General features: G+C 34.9%; 1 protein-coding gene across 1 annotated transcript in view; it reads left to right on the forward strand.

The window, feature by feature from the left end:
- The window catches only part of ZFR2 (zinc finger RNA binding protein 2), a 120,485-nt gene that overhangs the window by 80,770 nt on the left and 21,727 nt on the right, over nt 1-17,988 (forward strand). The window contains exon 14 of the mRNA XM_044671229.1: nt 8,675-8,816. Coding sequence (XP_044527164.1) covers nt 8,675-8,816 — 142 coding nt within the window. The remainder of the gene's footprint in view (nt 1-8,674; nt 8,817-17,988) is intronic.

A 17,988-nucleotide genomic window follows, 5' to 3' on the forward strand; every position in this document is an offset into this window, starting at 1 on the left:
ATTATGCTGCTCTTACCAAGTCATTATGTTTTTGAAGAAGCAGGAGAATAGGAAATGTAAAACTACCTGAAAACCAGTAAAACCTTTTAGGGACTGAAAAACATATATGAGCAAGTTTTCAAGGACTTGATCAATTGCCTCACATATAATTAATGCTGGCCTGTGCAGACCAATGCAGGCCTTTTATCCTGTAAGCAGATGTCAGCTTGGAGGTTTTAGAAGGAGTCCTGTGCCAAGAGAATTTTGAATACATAAATCAGTTGTATTACTAGGCTTGACTAACAAAAAGACACATTACAACTATAAGCTGGAGTTCCTATCTTCGAAGTAGGAAGGAACTGAGAAATTCAAAGACTGTATATGGAGCGAAGTTGCAAGTGTAGGTGGACAGAAATATACTGACATTTTGATCTGTATCAAGTTAGACTCTATCTACCAGAAATGGATAGAAGCACTAGCTAACTTTGAATTAAAGGGAAGGGAAGACTAATGTGGATGCAGAAGCCCTGTCCAAAGGTAATATGATTCTGAAGCTGTGGTCATATGTAAAGAAGGAATAAGAGTTATATGAGATACCTATGGACTTAGATCATAATCAAATGATAATACAGTTGAAAGTTAATAACTTCCATAGCATGCCAGAAGTTCATATGAAGCTTACTACATTAAAACACAACCTTCTTTGTTCTCTCTGCTTGTGTAGAATGATATAAGTAAAGAAGCCAGGCATTTATGGTAAAGGACTCAAATGCCAGCCCTTTGAAGGTACTTTCCTGTTGAGACAATGACAGAAATTGGACCTGAGTATTGGAGAACAATATTGAACTGTTACTGATCCTAAATATGGTATCAGGAAGTTGGTGCTACCCAAATTATGTTGCTCCATAGCCATAAAAACTTTACCTGAAGACTTTGGACTTAGGAATCAGGAAAGGAACCTAGAGTTGGTAATTAACCAATTTTATTGCCCTATTTTGGCTACAAATGCTACCAAGAAGTGTGAGACGTATATAAAGCACCAACTGATGCTGTATATTTAAAAAACATAAGTATTGCAAATCTTTGTGTCTTATCTGCACTGACTTCCTCTCCTAGATGATAACAAGGACATAAATCATATATTGGTGATGACTAACCACATAGTACATGCACAGGCATACCCTACTAGGAATCAGAAAGCTTCTGTGGTTTCTAAAACATTGTGGGAGAAGTATTTATCAGTATGTGACTTCCTAAAAGGATCTGTTCAGACTAAAGCAGAGATTTTGTAAGTATTCTGCTCTGAGAGATATTAACTTTTACTTGCATAAAGAAATCTAGAACAATACCTTTCCACTTTGAAGGGGATCCACAATTTGAACATTTTAGTTACTCACTAATGAACAGAGACAATTGATAGTAGGTACAAATCTCAGTAGAACCAACAAGTGACTTTTCCTATTACATGCATCAACTCTACCAGGAATTATTTCACCAGTTTTATACCCCAGTTTGTAGTGTTTGAGCATGAGCCATGCCTGTCTATTTGTGTTTTAGTATCTGTGAAGCTAGAAAGACTGCAGACATTTGTAGCCAGTACATATTTTGTTTGAAAGAAAAGCTGAAGGAAGCTTGTTTAGTTGTCTCAATCATATCTGACTCTTCATAACCCCATTTGGCATTTTCTTTTTTTTTTTAAACACTTGACTTCTGTATATTGGCTCCTTGGTAGAAGAGTGGTAAGGGTGGGCAATGGGGGTCAAGTGACTTGCCCAGGGTCACACAGCTGGGAAATGTCTGAGGCCGGATTTGAACCTAGGACCTCCCTTCTCTAGGCCTGACTCTCAATCCACTGAGCTACCAGCTGCCCCTGGCATTTTCTTGCCAGAGAAATATGGCGTGGTTTGCCATTTCCTTCTCTTAACTCATTTGACAGTTGAGGAAACTGAGGCAAACAGGGTTAAGTGGATTACATGGGGTCACACAACTAGTAAGTGTTTACCATATTTGAGATCAGGAAGATAAATATTCCTGACTTCAGGCTTGGCATTCTATCCATTTGCACCGTCTATCTCCTCTGAAAGAAACTTACCACCTAACTGATTCCAGCCCTGAAGAATACAGAAAGAAATAATACCATGGTTTCCAATTTCATTGTCAAGAAATTAAAAAAGTGATAGTTGGCATCACTTAACTGTTTTTCTTTATTATAAATTAATCAATGAGCAAAAGTGCTTATTGTATGCCACTTATTGTGGATAGAAATACAAAGAATGAAACAGTTTTTACTGTCAAAAACATACTAACAAGGGAGACAAATACCACACACATTAATATATAATATATGCAACATGCTGACATGTATACATATATTAGAATATATGTAGTGTTTTTGAGTATCTATGCATGTGTAGATTATATATAAAGAGAATGAATATAAGGTAGTTGGAGGGTACTAGCAGTTAGGGGATCAGGAAATACTTAATGTTGAGTATGATGTATGAATTGAACCTTGAAGGAGGTGAAAGATTCTGTGAGTCATAGATGAGAAGGTATATTCCAGGCATTATAGAGACAGTTCAAAGAGATGGAGAAACGAACGAATATGTGAAGAATAATGAGAATACCAGTTTGGATGAATCAGAGTAGAGAGGTGGCAAGAGGCTAGAATGGCATGTAATAATATATAAAGAATCTGGAACCATAGATTTGAGTCAGGTTGTGAAGGATTTTGAAAACTAATCAGTTTGTGAAGTCAAGATGTTAGAATAATAGGAAGCAATACAGCCATATTTCCCTAATGCAACTCCAGAAAAATCTAGAAAACAGACTGAATCCTAACCAGAAAATCCAAGGGGAAAAATCATTGAATTATATTTCAGTCTAGATTGATGTAGGGAGACAGAAAGGTCTGCAGACACTGGGTATGGGCTTTGGCCAGAGATATCTTGTGAGGAGCATTCTAGCATGAAGGAACTGAAAGAGATATTACAGTGTACCCGGGCAAGAAGAAGCCCAGACCTATATAAGAAGAAGACTTCAATCTTGAGAAGAATGCAGGAACAGGTACTCTTTGGCAGCTGTGTGGTTTACTATCCCATTCTGGGTCACAAATCAGGACCAGACTGTGGAGGAGACTTGTGCCTAGGGGTAACATTCCAAGCTATGCTGAGTATTCAGTTATGTTGGGTTAAGTTATTTTTTGCTAAAATTCTATATCCTTTGCTTTCAAGAGTATTGTATTCCAAATTCTCTGTCCTCTTCTGGTGGTGGCTGCTAAACTGTGTGTGATCCCTTTTCCTGTTTCATCTTGTCTCATTCCATCGCTCCTAGGTACTTAAATTCTTAATTTCTGTATGCTAGCAGTATTTTTTTCTTTAATTTGGAAGCTCTGGGTTGCATTCTAGTCATGGGCCCTAAGCTGTATACTGATCCAGTACCAGAAATGAAAGGTTGAGTTTACAACTAGTGAAGAAATAAAAGAAATTATTAGAAACTAAATTTTGCTCAATTATATACCAATAAAACTGAAAATCTAAATTAAATCAAAGAATATTTACAAAAATAAAACAAGGGGGCAGCTGGGTAGCTCAGTGGATTAAGAGCCAGGCCTAGAGATAGGAGGTCCTAGGTTCAAATCTGGCCTCAGACACTTCCCAGCTGTGTGACCCTGGGCAAAGTCACTTGACCCCCATTGCCTACCCTTACCAATCTTCCACCTATGAGACAATACACACAGAAGTTAAGGGTTTAAAATTAAAAAACAAAATAAAATAAAACAATACCTAGATTAGAAGAAGAAATAGAAGACTTGCCTCAATCTTAGAAGAAGAAATTGAATAAACCATAAATAAACTGCCAACGGGGAAATAAACAGGACTGGATGGATTTATAAGTGAATTATAGAGGATAATTAATTCCAATATATAAACTGGAAAAGTAGGAAAATGAAGGGTCCTAACCAAATTTCTTGAGTGAAACAAATATAGTTTTGATACTTAGGCCAGAGACAGTCAAAACAGAGAAAACTATAAATCAATGTTTCTAATGAATACCAATTCACAAATTTTAAATAAAATACTAATGAAGTGACTATACAATATAACACAAAAATTATATGTTATTGCTGGGTTGTCTTCATACCAAAAAATGCTGGGTTTGTTGCATATTCATAAAACTATAAGTATAATGGAACATATCAATGTCAAAAAGTCAGATGATTATATCTCTAGAAGCAAAAAAAAAGCTTTTGTTAAGATGCAACAGCCATTCCTATTTAAAAATAACAAAAACCAGAAAGCTTAGAAATAAATGGAGCTTTCCTTAAAATGATAATTGGTATCTACAACTAAGAACAACCATTATCTATAACCAACATAAACTAGGGGCCTTAACATTAAAATCGAGCATAAAGCAAATATGTCTATTATTACTATTACTCTTCAATATAGTGCTACAAATGATAACTATAGCAATAGATAAGAGAAAATAAATTGAGGAAAAACATAAACAAACTCAAAAAATATTGCTTCTGACAGGTGATATGATATATTTACTTAAAGAATCCCAGAGAATCAGTTAACTGAAATTAGAGGCAGGATATAGAATAAGTTCACAGATATCATCAGCAAGATGGAGGAAGATTGGAGCAAATACTATTAGAGAAAAACTTGGGAAAACTGTAAAGCAATCTGACAAAAATTAGGTATAGATCAATATTTCTAGGTAAGCTTCAAATGGTTACATGATTTAGACATAAGGGATATCTTAAACAAATAAGAGCATCAAGGAAGGTAGTACCTGTCAGATCTATGGATAGGGGAAGAGTTCATGACAAAACAAGGGATAGAGAGGGTCACAGAAGGTAAAATGGACAATTTCAATTGCATAAAATTAAAGTTTTCAAAGAAAAACCAATGAAGCTAAAATTAGAAGAGAAGTTGTTAAGTAGGCAAAAATATTTGTAGTAAGTTTCTCTAATAAAGAACCTCGTGTTTAAGGTTTATAGAAAACAGATCAATTTTTTAAGAATAAGAGTCAACCCTCAATTGGTAGAGGTAAGAAGTTATAAACATACAGTTTTCAAAGTAGGAAGTCCAAACTATCAATAGCCATATGAAAAATGTTCTAAATCACTAATTGAGAAATGCAAATTAAAATAAATCTCAAGATCCATCTCCTACCCATCTGAGTGGCAAAGCTGACCAAAAAGATGCTAAAGGGACTAAGAAAGCAAGTATATTAATGACTATTGTAGAGTTGTAAAGTGGTCCAGCCATTCCGGAAGGCAATTTGCCACATGTCCCCAAAACTATTGTACTATGCATATCCTTTGGCCCTAGTGATACCACTACCAGGTCTATACCTGAAAGAGATGAAAGGAAAAGGACGTATGCATACCAAAATATTGCAGTTATGTTAGCAAAGAAATGGAAACTGAGGAGATACCCATTAATTGAGGAATTTAATAAATTATGCTATTTGAATGTGAATGGAATACTATTGTGGTATGAAAAATGATGAAGGAGTTGGTTTCAGAGAAAATTAGAAAAACCTTTATGAACTTATATAGAATGAAGAAAGTGGAACCAGGAGAACAATTTATACAACAGCAGCAATATTGTGAAGACAATCAACTTTGAAAGTTTTAGAAATTCTGATCAATATAATGAAAAACCATGATTCCTGAGAACTTGTGATGAAACTGTCTGCCTTCCTCCTGATAGAGAGGCAATGGGCTAAGTGTAAATTGAGACATTTTTGGGACATTGTCAATGAGGGAATTTATTTTCTTTGACTGTACATTTTTATATCAGGAGTTCTGGTGTCTTTTTCCTTCCCCAAAGGGGATGAATTTGGAGGGAAAGAAAATGGTTCTTTGTTTGGAAAACAAAATTGCATTTAATTACCAAAAAAGCCCCAATTCATTGAATTTATCCTCAAAGTAATAAGAAACCACTGGGGAGTATTGTGGTCACATATGTTTGAGGAAATAATTTGAGAGAGGGAATACTATAAAATAATGAAGTATAAAAAGCAAAAGGTATCATTAGTAAAGCTTTTTAAAAAAAGGATTTAGTATCATCTTTATCCCAGGGTGAGGCATTGGAGGAGAATTTTAATGAAGGGAATAATTTTTCAAAAGTGCCAGGTAAACAGTACAAATAGTATTTGCTATGGGAGCTCAGTGCATTAGGAAGATCATTTTGGGAAACAAATGAAGGATGAAGTAGAAAGAGGGGAGACTCTAGGCAGTGAGAACGACAGAAAGCTATTGCAGTAGTCCAGGCAAAAGGTAATGAAAGCCTACAATAGACTGGTAGCTGTGTGAGTAGAAAGAAGGGGACATGTAAAAAAATGTGAAAGCAGAAACTATAAGATTTGGCAAGAGAGGGCAGCTGGGTGGCTCAGTGGATTGAGAGCCAGGCCCAGAGATGGGAGATCCTGGGTTCAAATCTGGCTTCAGACACTTCCTAGCTGTGTGACCCTGGGCAAGTCACTTAACCCCCATTGCCTAGCCCTTATTGCTCCTCTGCCTTGGAACCAATACCCAGTATTAATTACAAGATGGAAGGTAAGGGTTTAAAAAAAAAGACTTGGCAAGAGATTGGATTTGTGGTGGGAGTGAATGAGGAAAACAAACCAACCCCTTCCTTCAAGAAGATTATTTTCCATTTAGTGGTGAGGCGGCAGATACAACATGTATACAGATAAATAATAAGTAAACTTTATATAGCACTTTAAGGTTTGCAGAATGTTTTATGTAATTTCAGTTGATACAACAACCTCATGAGGTAAGTACCATTATTAATCTCTTTTTATTGATGAAGAAACTAAGGCTGAAAGAAATTAAATGACGTGCCCAGGGTCACATAGCTAGTTACACGTCTGAAGGAGAAATGGAACTCAGGTCTTTCTGACTCCAAGTACACTCCAATATGTCACCTTAATTTTCAATAATAGAAAAGGAAGAGAGGGCATTAACATTTGAAGGGATTAGGAAAGGCCCTATATAGGAGATGGTACCTAAAAGGTGTTCTGAAGGAAGTTAGGAAGCTGATAAAGGAAGAGGAAGTGTATTTCAAATTTGGGATATCGCTTGTGGAAAACACATGGAAGCAGGAGATGGAATGTCATTTACAGGGAACAGTTAGTTCCAATTTGCTTGGAAAAGCATATGAAGTAATCTTATATGAAATGATTAATAGAAATAAGCTAGATTATGGAGAATTTGAAACATCAGATTGAAAATTTTATTTAGATTAGACACAATAAGGAAACATTGAAAATTTTGGGTAGGGTAGTGATAGTCATATCTGTGTTTTAGATTTGTCAGCTATGTACAGGATAGATTGTAGAGGGAAAAGTGGAATTAGGGATACCACTTTTAGGAGGCTATTGCAATAGTCAGGTGAGAAATGATGAGGGCTTGAATTAAGATGATGTGTGGAGAGAAAGGTGATGTTGTTAAAAGTAGAATTTACAAGACTTAGCAACTAATTGGATATGGTTATTGAAATAGCATGAAGAGTTCAGGAAGACTCAAAGATTGCAAACCTAGTTGACTGTAAGAACAGTTTTTCCCTCAAAAGAAACATGGAATTGGGAGAATTGATAGGTTTAAGAAAAATACATAGTATAATGAATTCCGTTTTGGAAATGTTGGAGTTGGGGATGTCTTCAAGACAAGTTGGAGGTGGAGATGTCTAGCAGATAATGCAAGACTGGGATTCAGGAGGAATAGCAGGACTGGATTTAGGAGTCATTTGTAAGGGAATTATAACTAAATCTATTGGATATAATTAAATCACCAGGAAAAAGAGAGAAAAAGTGGACAGAAAAAGGATTATACCCCAACAAGATAGGCTGAGAAGGAAAGGTGAAGACAACTAAAAATTTAGTGTCATGAAAGCCAAAGAAAGAGTTTTATCCAAAAGGAAGGAGTGGCTGACAGTGTGAAAAATTATGGATAGGTCAAAGGCAGATTCATGAGTTCACTAAAGTTAAAAAGAGACATTTCTGCTTTTCCAGTGATACTTGTCATTATTAAGTCTCTTCCAAAATTGATTTTCTGTCATCCTCACACATTATCACTCTCTTTGTCATTTACATGTTCCAAATTTATATGAAGACACAAAATAATTTTGGAGAGTAGGAGGGGATTGCCATATTCAACCTTTTAATGGACATATGCCTATATCATGGAATATTTTGACCTTTCAGTAACTTTATTTGATATCCTTCATTTGATGAAATCCTGAGACAAGGCACAAACTATTTTAAATTTGGAATCACTTGGGAATAGAGAGTACAGTCTCCGTGGAGACCTTGGTGCTCTGGATTATTGTTGGGGAGAAAGTTGGAAAAAGTGGTGCTTTAAGAGGCGATGATGAAAAAGGGATGGACAAAGAAGAAAACAATAGGAGATGAACAGAGTAGAGTATTCCTGAGATAGGGTCACAGGAGACTGAGAGACTTTTAAGAATGGTGAAAAAGAGGCGCTTTATTTTCTTCTGTAAAGTAAGTGGGTGCCACTTCAGCTCTGATGCTCTGTCTTCTCTTGTCAGGTTTGACATGGTGAATTCCAGTTCTTCTATGTAATTCTGTGTTGTGATGATAGCATTGGTGTTGTGAATATTGAGCCTTTCTGGTGGGATAAGACAGTCTTCTTATATTTTATTTCAAACTTTTATAGACAGTAACCGAGGATAAGTATGAGGTTTCATCTGACACAGAAGAAGCAAATATAGTTATTGCCTCATGCAAGGAACCAAAAATGCAGGTTACGGTTTCTGTCACATCACCCCTGATGCGAGAGGATACTTCCACAGACAAAGGTGAGGCATATACTATTTCATTCATGAAAATCACACCATCTTTCCCTAAAAATTCTGTATTCTGTAACTATTTCAGTATGTTGAGAGGTTTTGTGGTATTAATTAAGTAAATATGGACCCGAAAGATATATTAAATTGTATTTCTGGGTTTGAATCCTCATTCTGGAACTTATTAGCTAGATGACCCTGGATAAATCACTCAATTTGAGTCTCATTTTATTTATCTGTTAAATGGGAATACTAATATTTGTACTATTTCAGAAGACTATTGTGAGGAAAGCACTTTGTATATCTTAAAGTATTATAAATATGTGGATTATATTTACTCTGCCCAATGAAAGTATTTTCATTGTAGGAAAGAAATATGATATAATGTGGAAAGAACTGTTGGAGTCAGAAGACTTGAGTTTGAGTTCCAGCTCCACTGCTTATTGCCTGGTTGAACTTTGACAAATCATTTAACCTCATTAAACCTGAGTTTCCTCATCTGTAAAATGGGAATAATACTTTATGTATGAGGAAACCACATAGCACTTCACTATATTAATGGATTTGTATTCTCATGAGTGAGATACTCCAGTAGAGAAGATTGCAGTGTATTCATACCTTTTATGAAAAAACATGAAAACATTTATCGTCCACACACTTCCATGAATCTTCCAAAGGGGAGTGAGGATTAGACTGTAAAATGCTGGAAGTCATCATTCAGGACTTTTGAAATTATGTGGGTATCAGTGTGGCATTCTCAAGCCCCCCAAATGTTATTTCACTTTCTGGCTAAACTTCTGCCTTCTCATAACATGTTTCCTGCATAGCATTTTTTACAATACTTTGTCATTAGAATATGCTTTTGACTACTTCTGTGTACTGTACCACCTTCCCATTGCTCTGTGGGTTACTTATCGTTCTGATGCTTTTTTAAAAGTTTTAAATTTTTATTGATAAATTTTGTTTAAATACATTACATAGGTCTTCAACCTCTACAAGTTATATCTATATCTATATATACATATATCTATATCTATATATCATAGTACACAATGCTCCAAAACTGTGAAGCAAAATAATATGAGTGGTTGCAACTGATAGTACATATAACCGTATACATTTATACTCTTCTGTTTGTTAAAAAAAGTTTATGTTTTATAAGTTAGTACTAATATTGTTCAGTGTTTATACTGTCAGTTTTATTTCCAATTAAAATTGACCTTATTGTTATAGTAATTATATATATTCTTTTGGTGCTTTTTTGTTCACTTTGTATGCAAATTTGATCCGTTAGAAATTGTTATATTTCATGATTCACAACCATACTGGAACACCAAAGAATGTTGATGTTAAAAATGACTTTATTGTTGATGGAGCTGTTAACTGGTCCAGCCATTCTGGAAAACAATTTGGAATTATGCCCCAAAATCTATTAAACAGCTCATGCTTTTTGACTTAGCAATACTAGATCTATGCCCCAAAGAAATCAAAGAAAGAGGGAAAGAACTCATGTATAAAAATATTTATTGCAGCTCTTTTTGTGGTAACAAAAGAATTGGTAACTGAGGGAGTGTCCACTAATTGAAGAATGATAAATGAATGTGATAGAATACTTTTAAACTATAAGAATTGATGAAGGGGATGATTTCAGAGAAACCTAGGAAGACTTGCATGAACTGATTTAGAATGAAATGAGTAGAACCAAGAGGACAAATTATACATATACATATATTGTAAAAATAGAGAGCTGTTGGTTGTACAGGCAGGTTGTACAATTTTTTTTTCTGGATATGGCCAATAGGGGAATTAGTTTTGCTTGAGTATATATGTTTGTAATGGGTTTGTTTTTCTTGATTTTTCAATGAGGAAATGTCAGGTAGGAGAGAATATGGACCTAAAAATAAAAAGCAAAACCAAACTCCCAAAATAAATAGAGAGGTGCTTATGTTTTAGGAATTAGCTTTAATATCTTTGAAAGTGTTGTGCTATTCCTCAAAAATAAGCTAGTCTTTGACTGTCTTCTCAGTTCCAGGCCCAGCTTATTGTCCATTTGCTGATTGATATCTTTTACAGATATCCACCAACTATATAACACAGTCTAAACAATGGACACTTCATTTATGATGTTTTCCTGTCTAGGTTGTTAGGTTGAGTTCTGTTAAGTGTTACAGTTTTCAGTGACACCCTAAAATGGGACATTTCTAGAAGGCCTTATTAGTTATAAAGAATACTCTCCTTTTTTATTTTGGCCTGAAAATCTCCCTTGATGGCGACAGACAACTTTGGAGAGCACATATCACATTATATAATGCTATGCTTGTTATTATAGAGAAAAAATGGAATAAAGTTTTATCTATGGTTGCATTTATCAGGAAATGCTATGCAATTTATGCATATACATGAGAGATAAAATTTTGGAAAACATTTTTAAGGCTGAATTTTTTTCTACTAAGTCAAATATTTTCAATAAGCAAAGTGGGGGGAGTCTTTGTACAAATCTCAATCATTTATGTGGTTGAAGATTTGATCTGCTATAGAATACCACTGTGAAAAATTGACTGTATTTGGTTTTCATATTTTCATCAAAGATAGCCTGATTATACATATAGAGTATAGACCATTCTCATGAAGATTTTATAGAAATGAGGAGGTTGGCTTATAAGCTAGTAGTTGCAAAAAACTTCCTTCTGGCCTTTTTCTTTTGTTAGCAGTAACATCCTGGATGATTTTTTTCTCAATTCATACATTCAACCATAAGGAATTGTGTAAATGTTTGTTATTAACTTTGGCGCCATATTCAAAAGGAATAGAGCTTCATAAAACTCTTCTCTTTTTTTCTTTATATTCCAAAGGGGAAAGAGTTCTGCAAAAATACTAACATCTGCAATATTTTAAAAACTATGAATATGGCATAGTGGATAAGGCACTGAACTAGGAATCAGGAAGATTCAGATCCCACCTCAGATATAGGCTTAATTCCAGTGTGATCCTAGGCAAATTATCTAATTTCTCTGTGCCTCAGTTTTATCATCTATAAAATGAGAAGATTGAATTTGATACTCTCTAATATTCTCCACTTGTAAATCAGTAACCCTATGATCCTCTTACCTCAAATCATCTTGTTATATTTTGTTAGAGAGGTTTGTTAGAGAAGATTGTATTGTACCCAGTGAAGAAATAACCTGCCTATAATGGACTGTGCTGTAGCTGTTAATGGCAATGGCATCTGATGGTTAGGTGTAAAATGTTATTTATGTGAGAATATAGTCTTATTTAGCAAAAGAGCATCTATAAGCGACTGATAACCAAGATTATGTTCGAAAATTTGATTTCTAGGAGTTTGTATTTTTGTCCTGGAACAAATTTGTCTTGTTGACATGATTATCATAGGATTTTGTGTTATTATAGGTGGAAGGGATGATAGAGATCATTTAGTCTAATTACTTAAAATGGAGAAGGTGAAACCCAGAGAGATCTCGCTTGTCTTAAGATCTAATAACTAGTAAGCAGAATTGAATTTTGAACCTACATCTTCTGGGCTTTGTCATATCAAGCCTATTACTATTCTTTCTATTATATTACAGTGTCTTCACAATGTCAGATTCCATAGGTATAATGGAAGAAATGTAAGATAGTTCATATTGAAATTAAAAGTCTGTATTACCTTCAGTTTTGAACCTGTTAAGCTTGAGATACCTGTGGGATATCCATTTCCAAACACCCAATAAGCAAGTTGATGATACAGAACTGGAACTTGGCAAAACTAGAGATAACCATCTGGATTTAGGTGTTATTGCAAAGAGATATTTCAACTTACGTTTGATGATAAAGTCATTTAAGTAAAAGAGAGAGAATGTGTGTAAAAAGGCAAGTAGAGAGAGGAGGATCTGGGGGAAGAACCTTTTGAGTACATAGTTGGTGGATGTGACATGTATGACAAACCAGCAAAAGAAATTGAGAAGAAATGGTCAAATATGTAGGAAGATAAGGAGAGAATGGGTGTCATTTTCTTACTCTAATTTTTTTCTGCTTTTCCCAGTTACCCTCTAAAATGTAGCTACACATCACATAGAGGATTTCCCTTAGGTCTTTGCAACCCACTTGTATGCCCTACATATTTCTCCATTTCATCTTAAGTCACCTACAAGTTTTATTTTTTTGGAGAAAGTAGTGTTCCAAGACTTGGCAACCATATAGCGCCAATGGGAAAACATCAGTATTAATAAGACAGAGTTTTGTGTCAGGGAGCAGCTTGAGATCACTAAAAGCACTATGTAATGTTCAGAATGCAGTCAAACCTGCCTTCTGATTCTAACTGAATTCTGGGCCAAGCTCACTGTCTTCCTGCAATACATATTAATTTGATGTATTGGCCAGCCAATTGCATCTAGTAGCCTAAAATAGTTGACATTTTCATCCTTTTTTCTTGTATTTATCTAAATCATAATCACAACTAGTATTTATATAGTTTTTTAAGATTTGTAATAAATCATTGCATTTTATATGTGTAATACTATGGAGTGATGCCGTCAGCATCTTCAAAGAGAAGTATCTGGAGGACCTCATCAGCTGTCTTCCATTTGGACCCTGAGCCAGAAATTACCCCATGACAGTGTTGAATACTTTTGTGTCTCCTAGTTTATGTCATGCTTGCAATTAATCATCACAATGCCCTTGAATAAAGTTATATATGTGGTTTTATTTTCCAAGGAAATGGTCTTTATCTATATTTTATCTATATCTATATCTATATATGTCTTTGTTGCAGGAACCTTTTAGGCTACATATTTTCTTCATGGAGGTAAATGCTATTTTGTAATTAACTTATAATGAGCATAATAGGATCTAGTGGTTTCTATACTTTTCTTCAAGCCAGTTTTGAAGATCAGTAATTTGATCTGTTGTAGAAAATCACTTGTGAAAACCTGCATTTTCTCTTCTCCTGTCTTAATCAATGATATGCTTGATACAGTTGTAATCAGTTTCAAATATTTATGATGAAAGGAAACATATGAGTATGTGTTTATCAATGACTGTTTGAGTAGTTATATCATCATTTTTTCTATTCAGTCTAGTTATCCTTCCTAAATTTGTCTTCTTAAGCACCATTTCCACTTCCTCATATAGCACATTAATGTTATTAATGAGGCAGTTAATGATATTTTTATGAAAACAAATTGTCATAGAAATGCTAAAAAGTCTGTTATATTTTTCATCTTTTTATTATCCTACCATTTTCATCCATGAATGTTCTTTGGATGATATGATTTAGTTGTGTCTTAAGCTGCAATTGTTTTGTTTACCCCACTGATTTTCATTGCTTTATTAATAGTTCTACTTGTAATAGTTTGCCAGTCTCTCTAGTATCTTATGAACAGGTTGGTGTTATGGTTTCCATAAATTTGGGAATGGCTAAACAAATTATGGTATATTGTGTAATGGAATGACATTGAACTGTAAGGATGATGAAGAGGGTAGTTTCAGAGAAATCTAGAAGACTTGTATGAAATAAAGCAAGGTGAATTTAGCAGAACCAGGAGAACAATTTATACAAATACAAATAACAACCTTATAAATAAACCAACTTTGAAAGACTTAAGAAATCTGATAAGTACAGGGACCAACCATGATTCCAGAGTATGGATGATGAACTATGCTATCCACTTCGTGACAGAGAGGTTAAGGTTTCAAGATGCAGAATGAGACTTGGACAATGTGGAAATTTGTTTTGAGTATGCATATTTGTTAGAAGGGTTTTATTTCTCTCTTTCTGTGTATGTATAGAATAAGTGCTTGTTAATTAAGAAATAAAATTAAATGAAAAAATATATAATTTCCCTCAAAACAAATGGGTTTGTTTTAAAAGATATTGTTACTGATTGCCTTTCTACTTGGCAAGAAGAAAAAGCATTTGCTGTCTAAAGAGGTTTCTAATTTCATTTTATCATTGTAGCAACTACCTTATTTGCATTTGGCTTTTTCAATAAGTTTTTTTGTGATATTTGAATGTAATGGATTGTATTGTTATTAGAAATGATAAATACTGGAAAGAAAAAGAAGAAAAGGGAAATATGTGAAGAGGTGAAAAAAGCAGAGAATAATAATGCACACCATGATTATATTAAAAAGAAACAACAGCTATAAAATCAAAAGAAAAAAGTACAAATCCAGAGGGAATTCAAAAGCGAGGGTGTTTATATTTTACACATAATTTACATATTTTAAACAAATTACAGACAATGTGGAGTTGATAGTTTTGCACATAATTTTTAATGTATTTATTAATCTAAATTTTTTGTTGGTTATGATTATTAAGCATATAATAATTTTTAAGTGAGCTCTATAACAATTCTTTTAAATTATTGTAGCATCACAGAATTTCAGACTAGTTAAAGCCAAAGCTCTCTCTGGATGGGACTCACCTGAATAAAGAAGAAAGGTTCTTTAATTAATCATAAGCTTATAAAAATTGCCTCTGGGTCTAGTTGCACCTTGAGAGCAGGGTTGGGGACATCCTTGGCACAGTCTGTCCCATGACAGGTTATCAGGAAAAGGAAGGCTAATGGAGATGTTCTCCCCGTGTGTGGTTTCAGAGCAACAGGAAGACTTGCCCACAAGTGTTTTAGGCAAAGCTGCCAGCCTCCCCTAGAGGGCTTTCAGCTGCCCTACACCACTGGTCCAAAGCAGCCAAGATAGCTATACTTTCCCTGCCCCAGAGCAGGAGTTTTATAAAATATGGGTACCAATTCTCCACCAGAAGTGTTTTTAGCTTTTCCTAGTTTTAGTAGGACCAATAAGGACTTGGCCCAAAGGGAAAGTAAAACTGTTTTTTTGTTTTGTTTTGTTTTTAATGTATGGCCATGAGAATCCAGATAATACTCTCCACCATTTTTTTTTTTTGGCTTCATCAAGCTTTAGTAGGACCAGTAAGGAATATCATTGTTATCTGCTTGTCTCCTCAGCAGCAAAGGGCTTGGTCCCCCAAAGGGAAGATAATGTTTTATAAGATGTGTGGCCCTGAGAAACCAGACAGTACCATGTCTCCACCAGAAGAAATTTTCTGACCTCTTTAAACTTTAGTATATCAGGGGTAAGGATTCCCATAGGCTTAATGTAGAAGGAGCTAGGGAGCTACCAGACTGGGTCTGGCTTTCAATAAGTTTTATAACAAAAGCATTTCCTATTTTTCAAGACAACAGTAGGTGAAGTTAAAGTTGTAATTACCTAAAGTGTATTTTATTATCTTTATCCTTTTAACTCAACATTGATTTTTGATCTTTGCTTTAACTAGTCAATGAGCTGACTAAACACACATGATTCTGATGTAACTGAGATTTATCACTATTCACTTTCCACATATTAAGATATAGGCAATTTTATTTTTATGATGATACTCAATCTAGTCTTTTATTTTTTAATTAATTTTTTTCAATCAGCAAAAATGTGTCTTTTCTCCTTGCAACCCTTCCCCTCATTGAAAAAAAATGAAAGCCTCTATTACAAACAGATATGGTTGAGGGAAGAAAATTTCTGCACTGATCATATAAAAGGAAAGAAGTCCCATTCTGTTTTCTGAGTTGGTTATTATTGGGCTGTTAAGAGTTCCCAAGTCCAGGGCAACTAGGGGGCCAAATGGATTGAAAGCCAAGCTTGAAGACCAGAGGTCCTGACTGTGTGACCCTGGGCAGGTCACTTAACCCCCCCACCCCCCTCCAGTATTAATTCTAAGACAGAAGTTAAGGATTAAAAAAAAAAAAGGTCCCAAGTCTTTCGAAGTTGTTTATTTTTGCAAAAAGTTTTGTCATTATATAAACTCTTCTTCTGATTCTGTTCTGTATCAGTTCTTACAGGTCTTTCCAATTTACAGGTCTTTCACTTAATCCATCCCTTTCACCATTTATTACAGAACAATAGTATTTCATCACACTTGTATAATACTGTAATGTTTCATCAATTCTCTAATTGATTGGTACCACTTTAGTTTCTAATTTTTTGCCATACAAAAAGAGCTATGGATATATTTTTTAAACATTTATTAATATTCATTTTTAACATGGTTACATGATTCATGCTCCTACTTTCCCCTTCGCCCCCCGCACTCCCCTCACCCATGGCCGATGCACATTTCCACTAGTTTTGTCATGTGTCCTTGATCAAGACCTATTTCCAAATTGTTGGTAGTTGCATTGGTGTGGTAGTTTCGAGTCCACACCCTCAATCATGTCCACCCCGACCCATGCATTCAAGCAGTTGTTTTTCTTACATGTTTCCTCTCCTGCAGTCCTTCCTCTGAATGTGGGCAGCGTTCTTTACCATAAATCCCTCTGAATTGTCCTGGGTCACTGTATTGCTGCTGGTACAGAGGTCCATTACATTCAATTTTACCATAGTATATCAGTCTCTGTGTACAATGTTCTTCTGGCTCTGCTCCTTTCGCTCTGCTTCTGTTCCTGGAGGTCTCTCCAGTTCGCCTGGAACTCCTCCAGTTTATTATTCCTTTGAGCACAATAGTATTCCATCACCAGCATATGCCACAGTTTGTTCAGCCATTCCCCAATTGAAGGACATACCCTCCTTTTCCAATTTGTTGCCACCACAAAAAGCGCGGCTATAAATATTTTCGTACAAGTCTGTTTATCTATGATCTCTTTGGGGTACACACCCAGCAATGGTATGGCTGGATCAAAGGGCAGGCATTCTTTTATAGCCCTTTGAACATGATTCCAAATTGCCAGCCAGAATGGCTGGATCAGTTCACAGCTCCACCAGCAATGCATTAATGTCCCAATTTTGCCACATCCCCTCCAACATTCATTACTCTCCCCTTCTTTCATTTTAGCCAATCTGCTAGGTGTGAGGTGATACCTCAGAGTTGTTTTGATTTGCATTTCTCTAATTATTAGAAATTTGGAACACTTTCTCATGTGCTTATTGATACTTTTGATTTCTTTACCTGAAAATTGCCTATTCATGTATCTTGCCCATTTATCAATTGGGGAATGGCTTGATTTTTTATACAATTGCTTTAACTCCTTGTATATTTGAGTAATTAGACCCCTGTCAGAGTTTTTCGTTATAAAGATTTTTTCCCAATTTGTTGTTTCCCTTCTGATTTTGACTACATTGTTTTTGTTTGTACAAAAACTTTTTAGTTTAATATAATCAAAACCATTTAATTTACATT

The sequence above is a fragment of the Gracilinanus agilis genome, chromosome 1 (assembly GCF_016433145.1).
Source record: "Gracilinanus agilis isolate LMUSP501 chromosome 1, AgileGrace, whole genome shotgun sequence".
In the NCBI taxonomy this organism is placed as follows: domain Eukaryota; kingdom Metazoa; phylum Chordata; class Mammalia; order Didelphimorphia; family Didelphidae; genus Gracilinanus; species Gracilinanus agilis.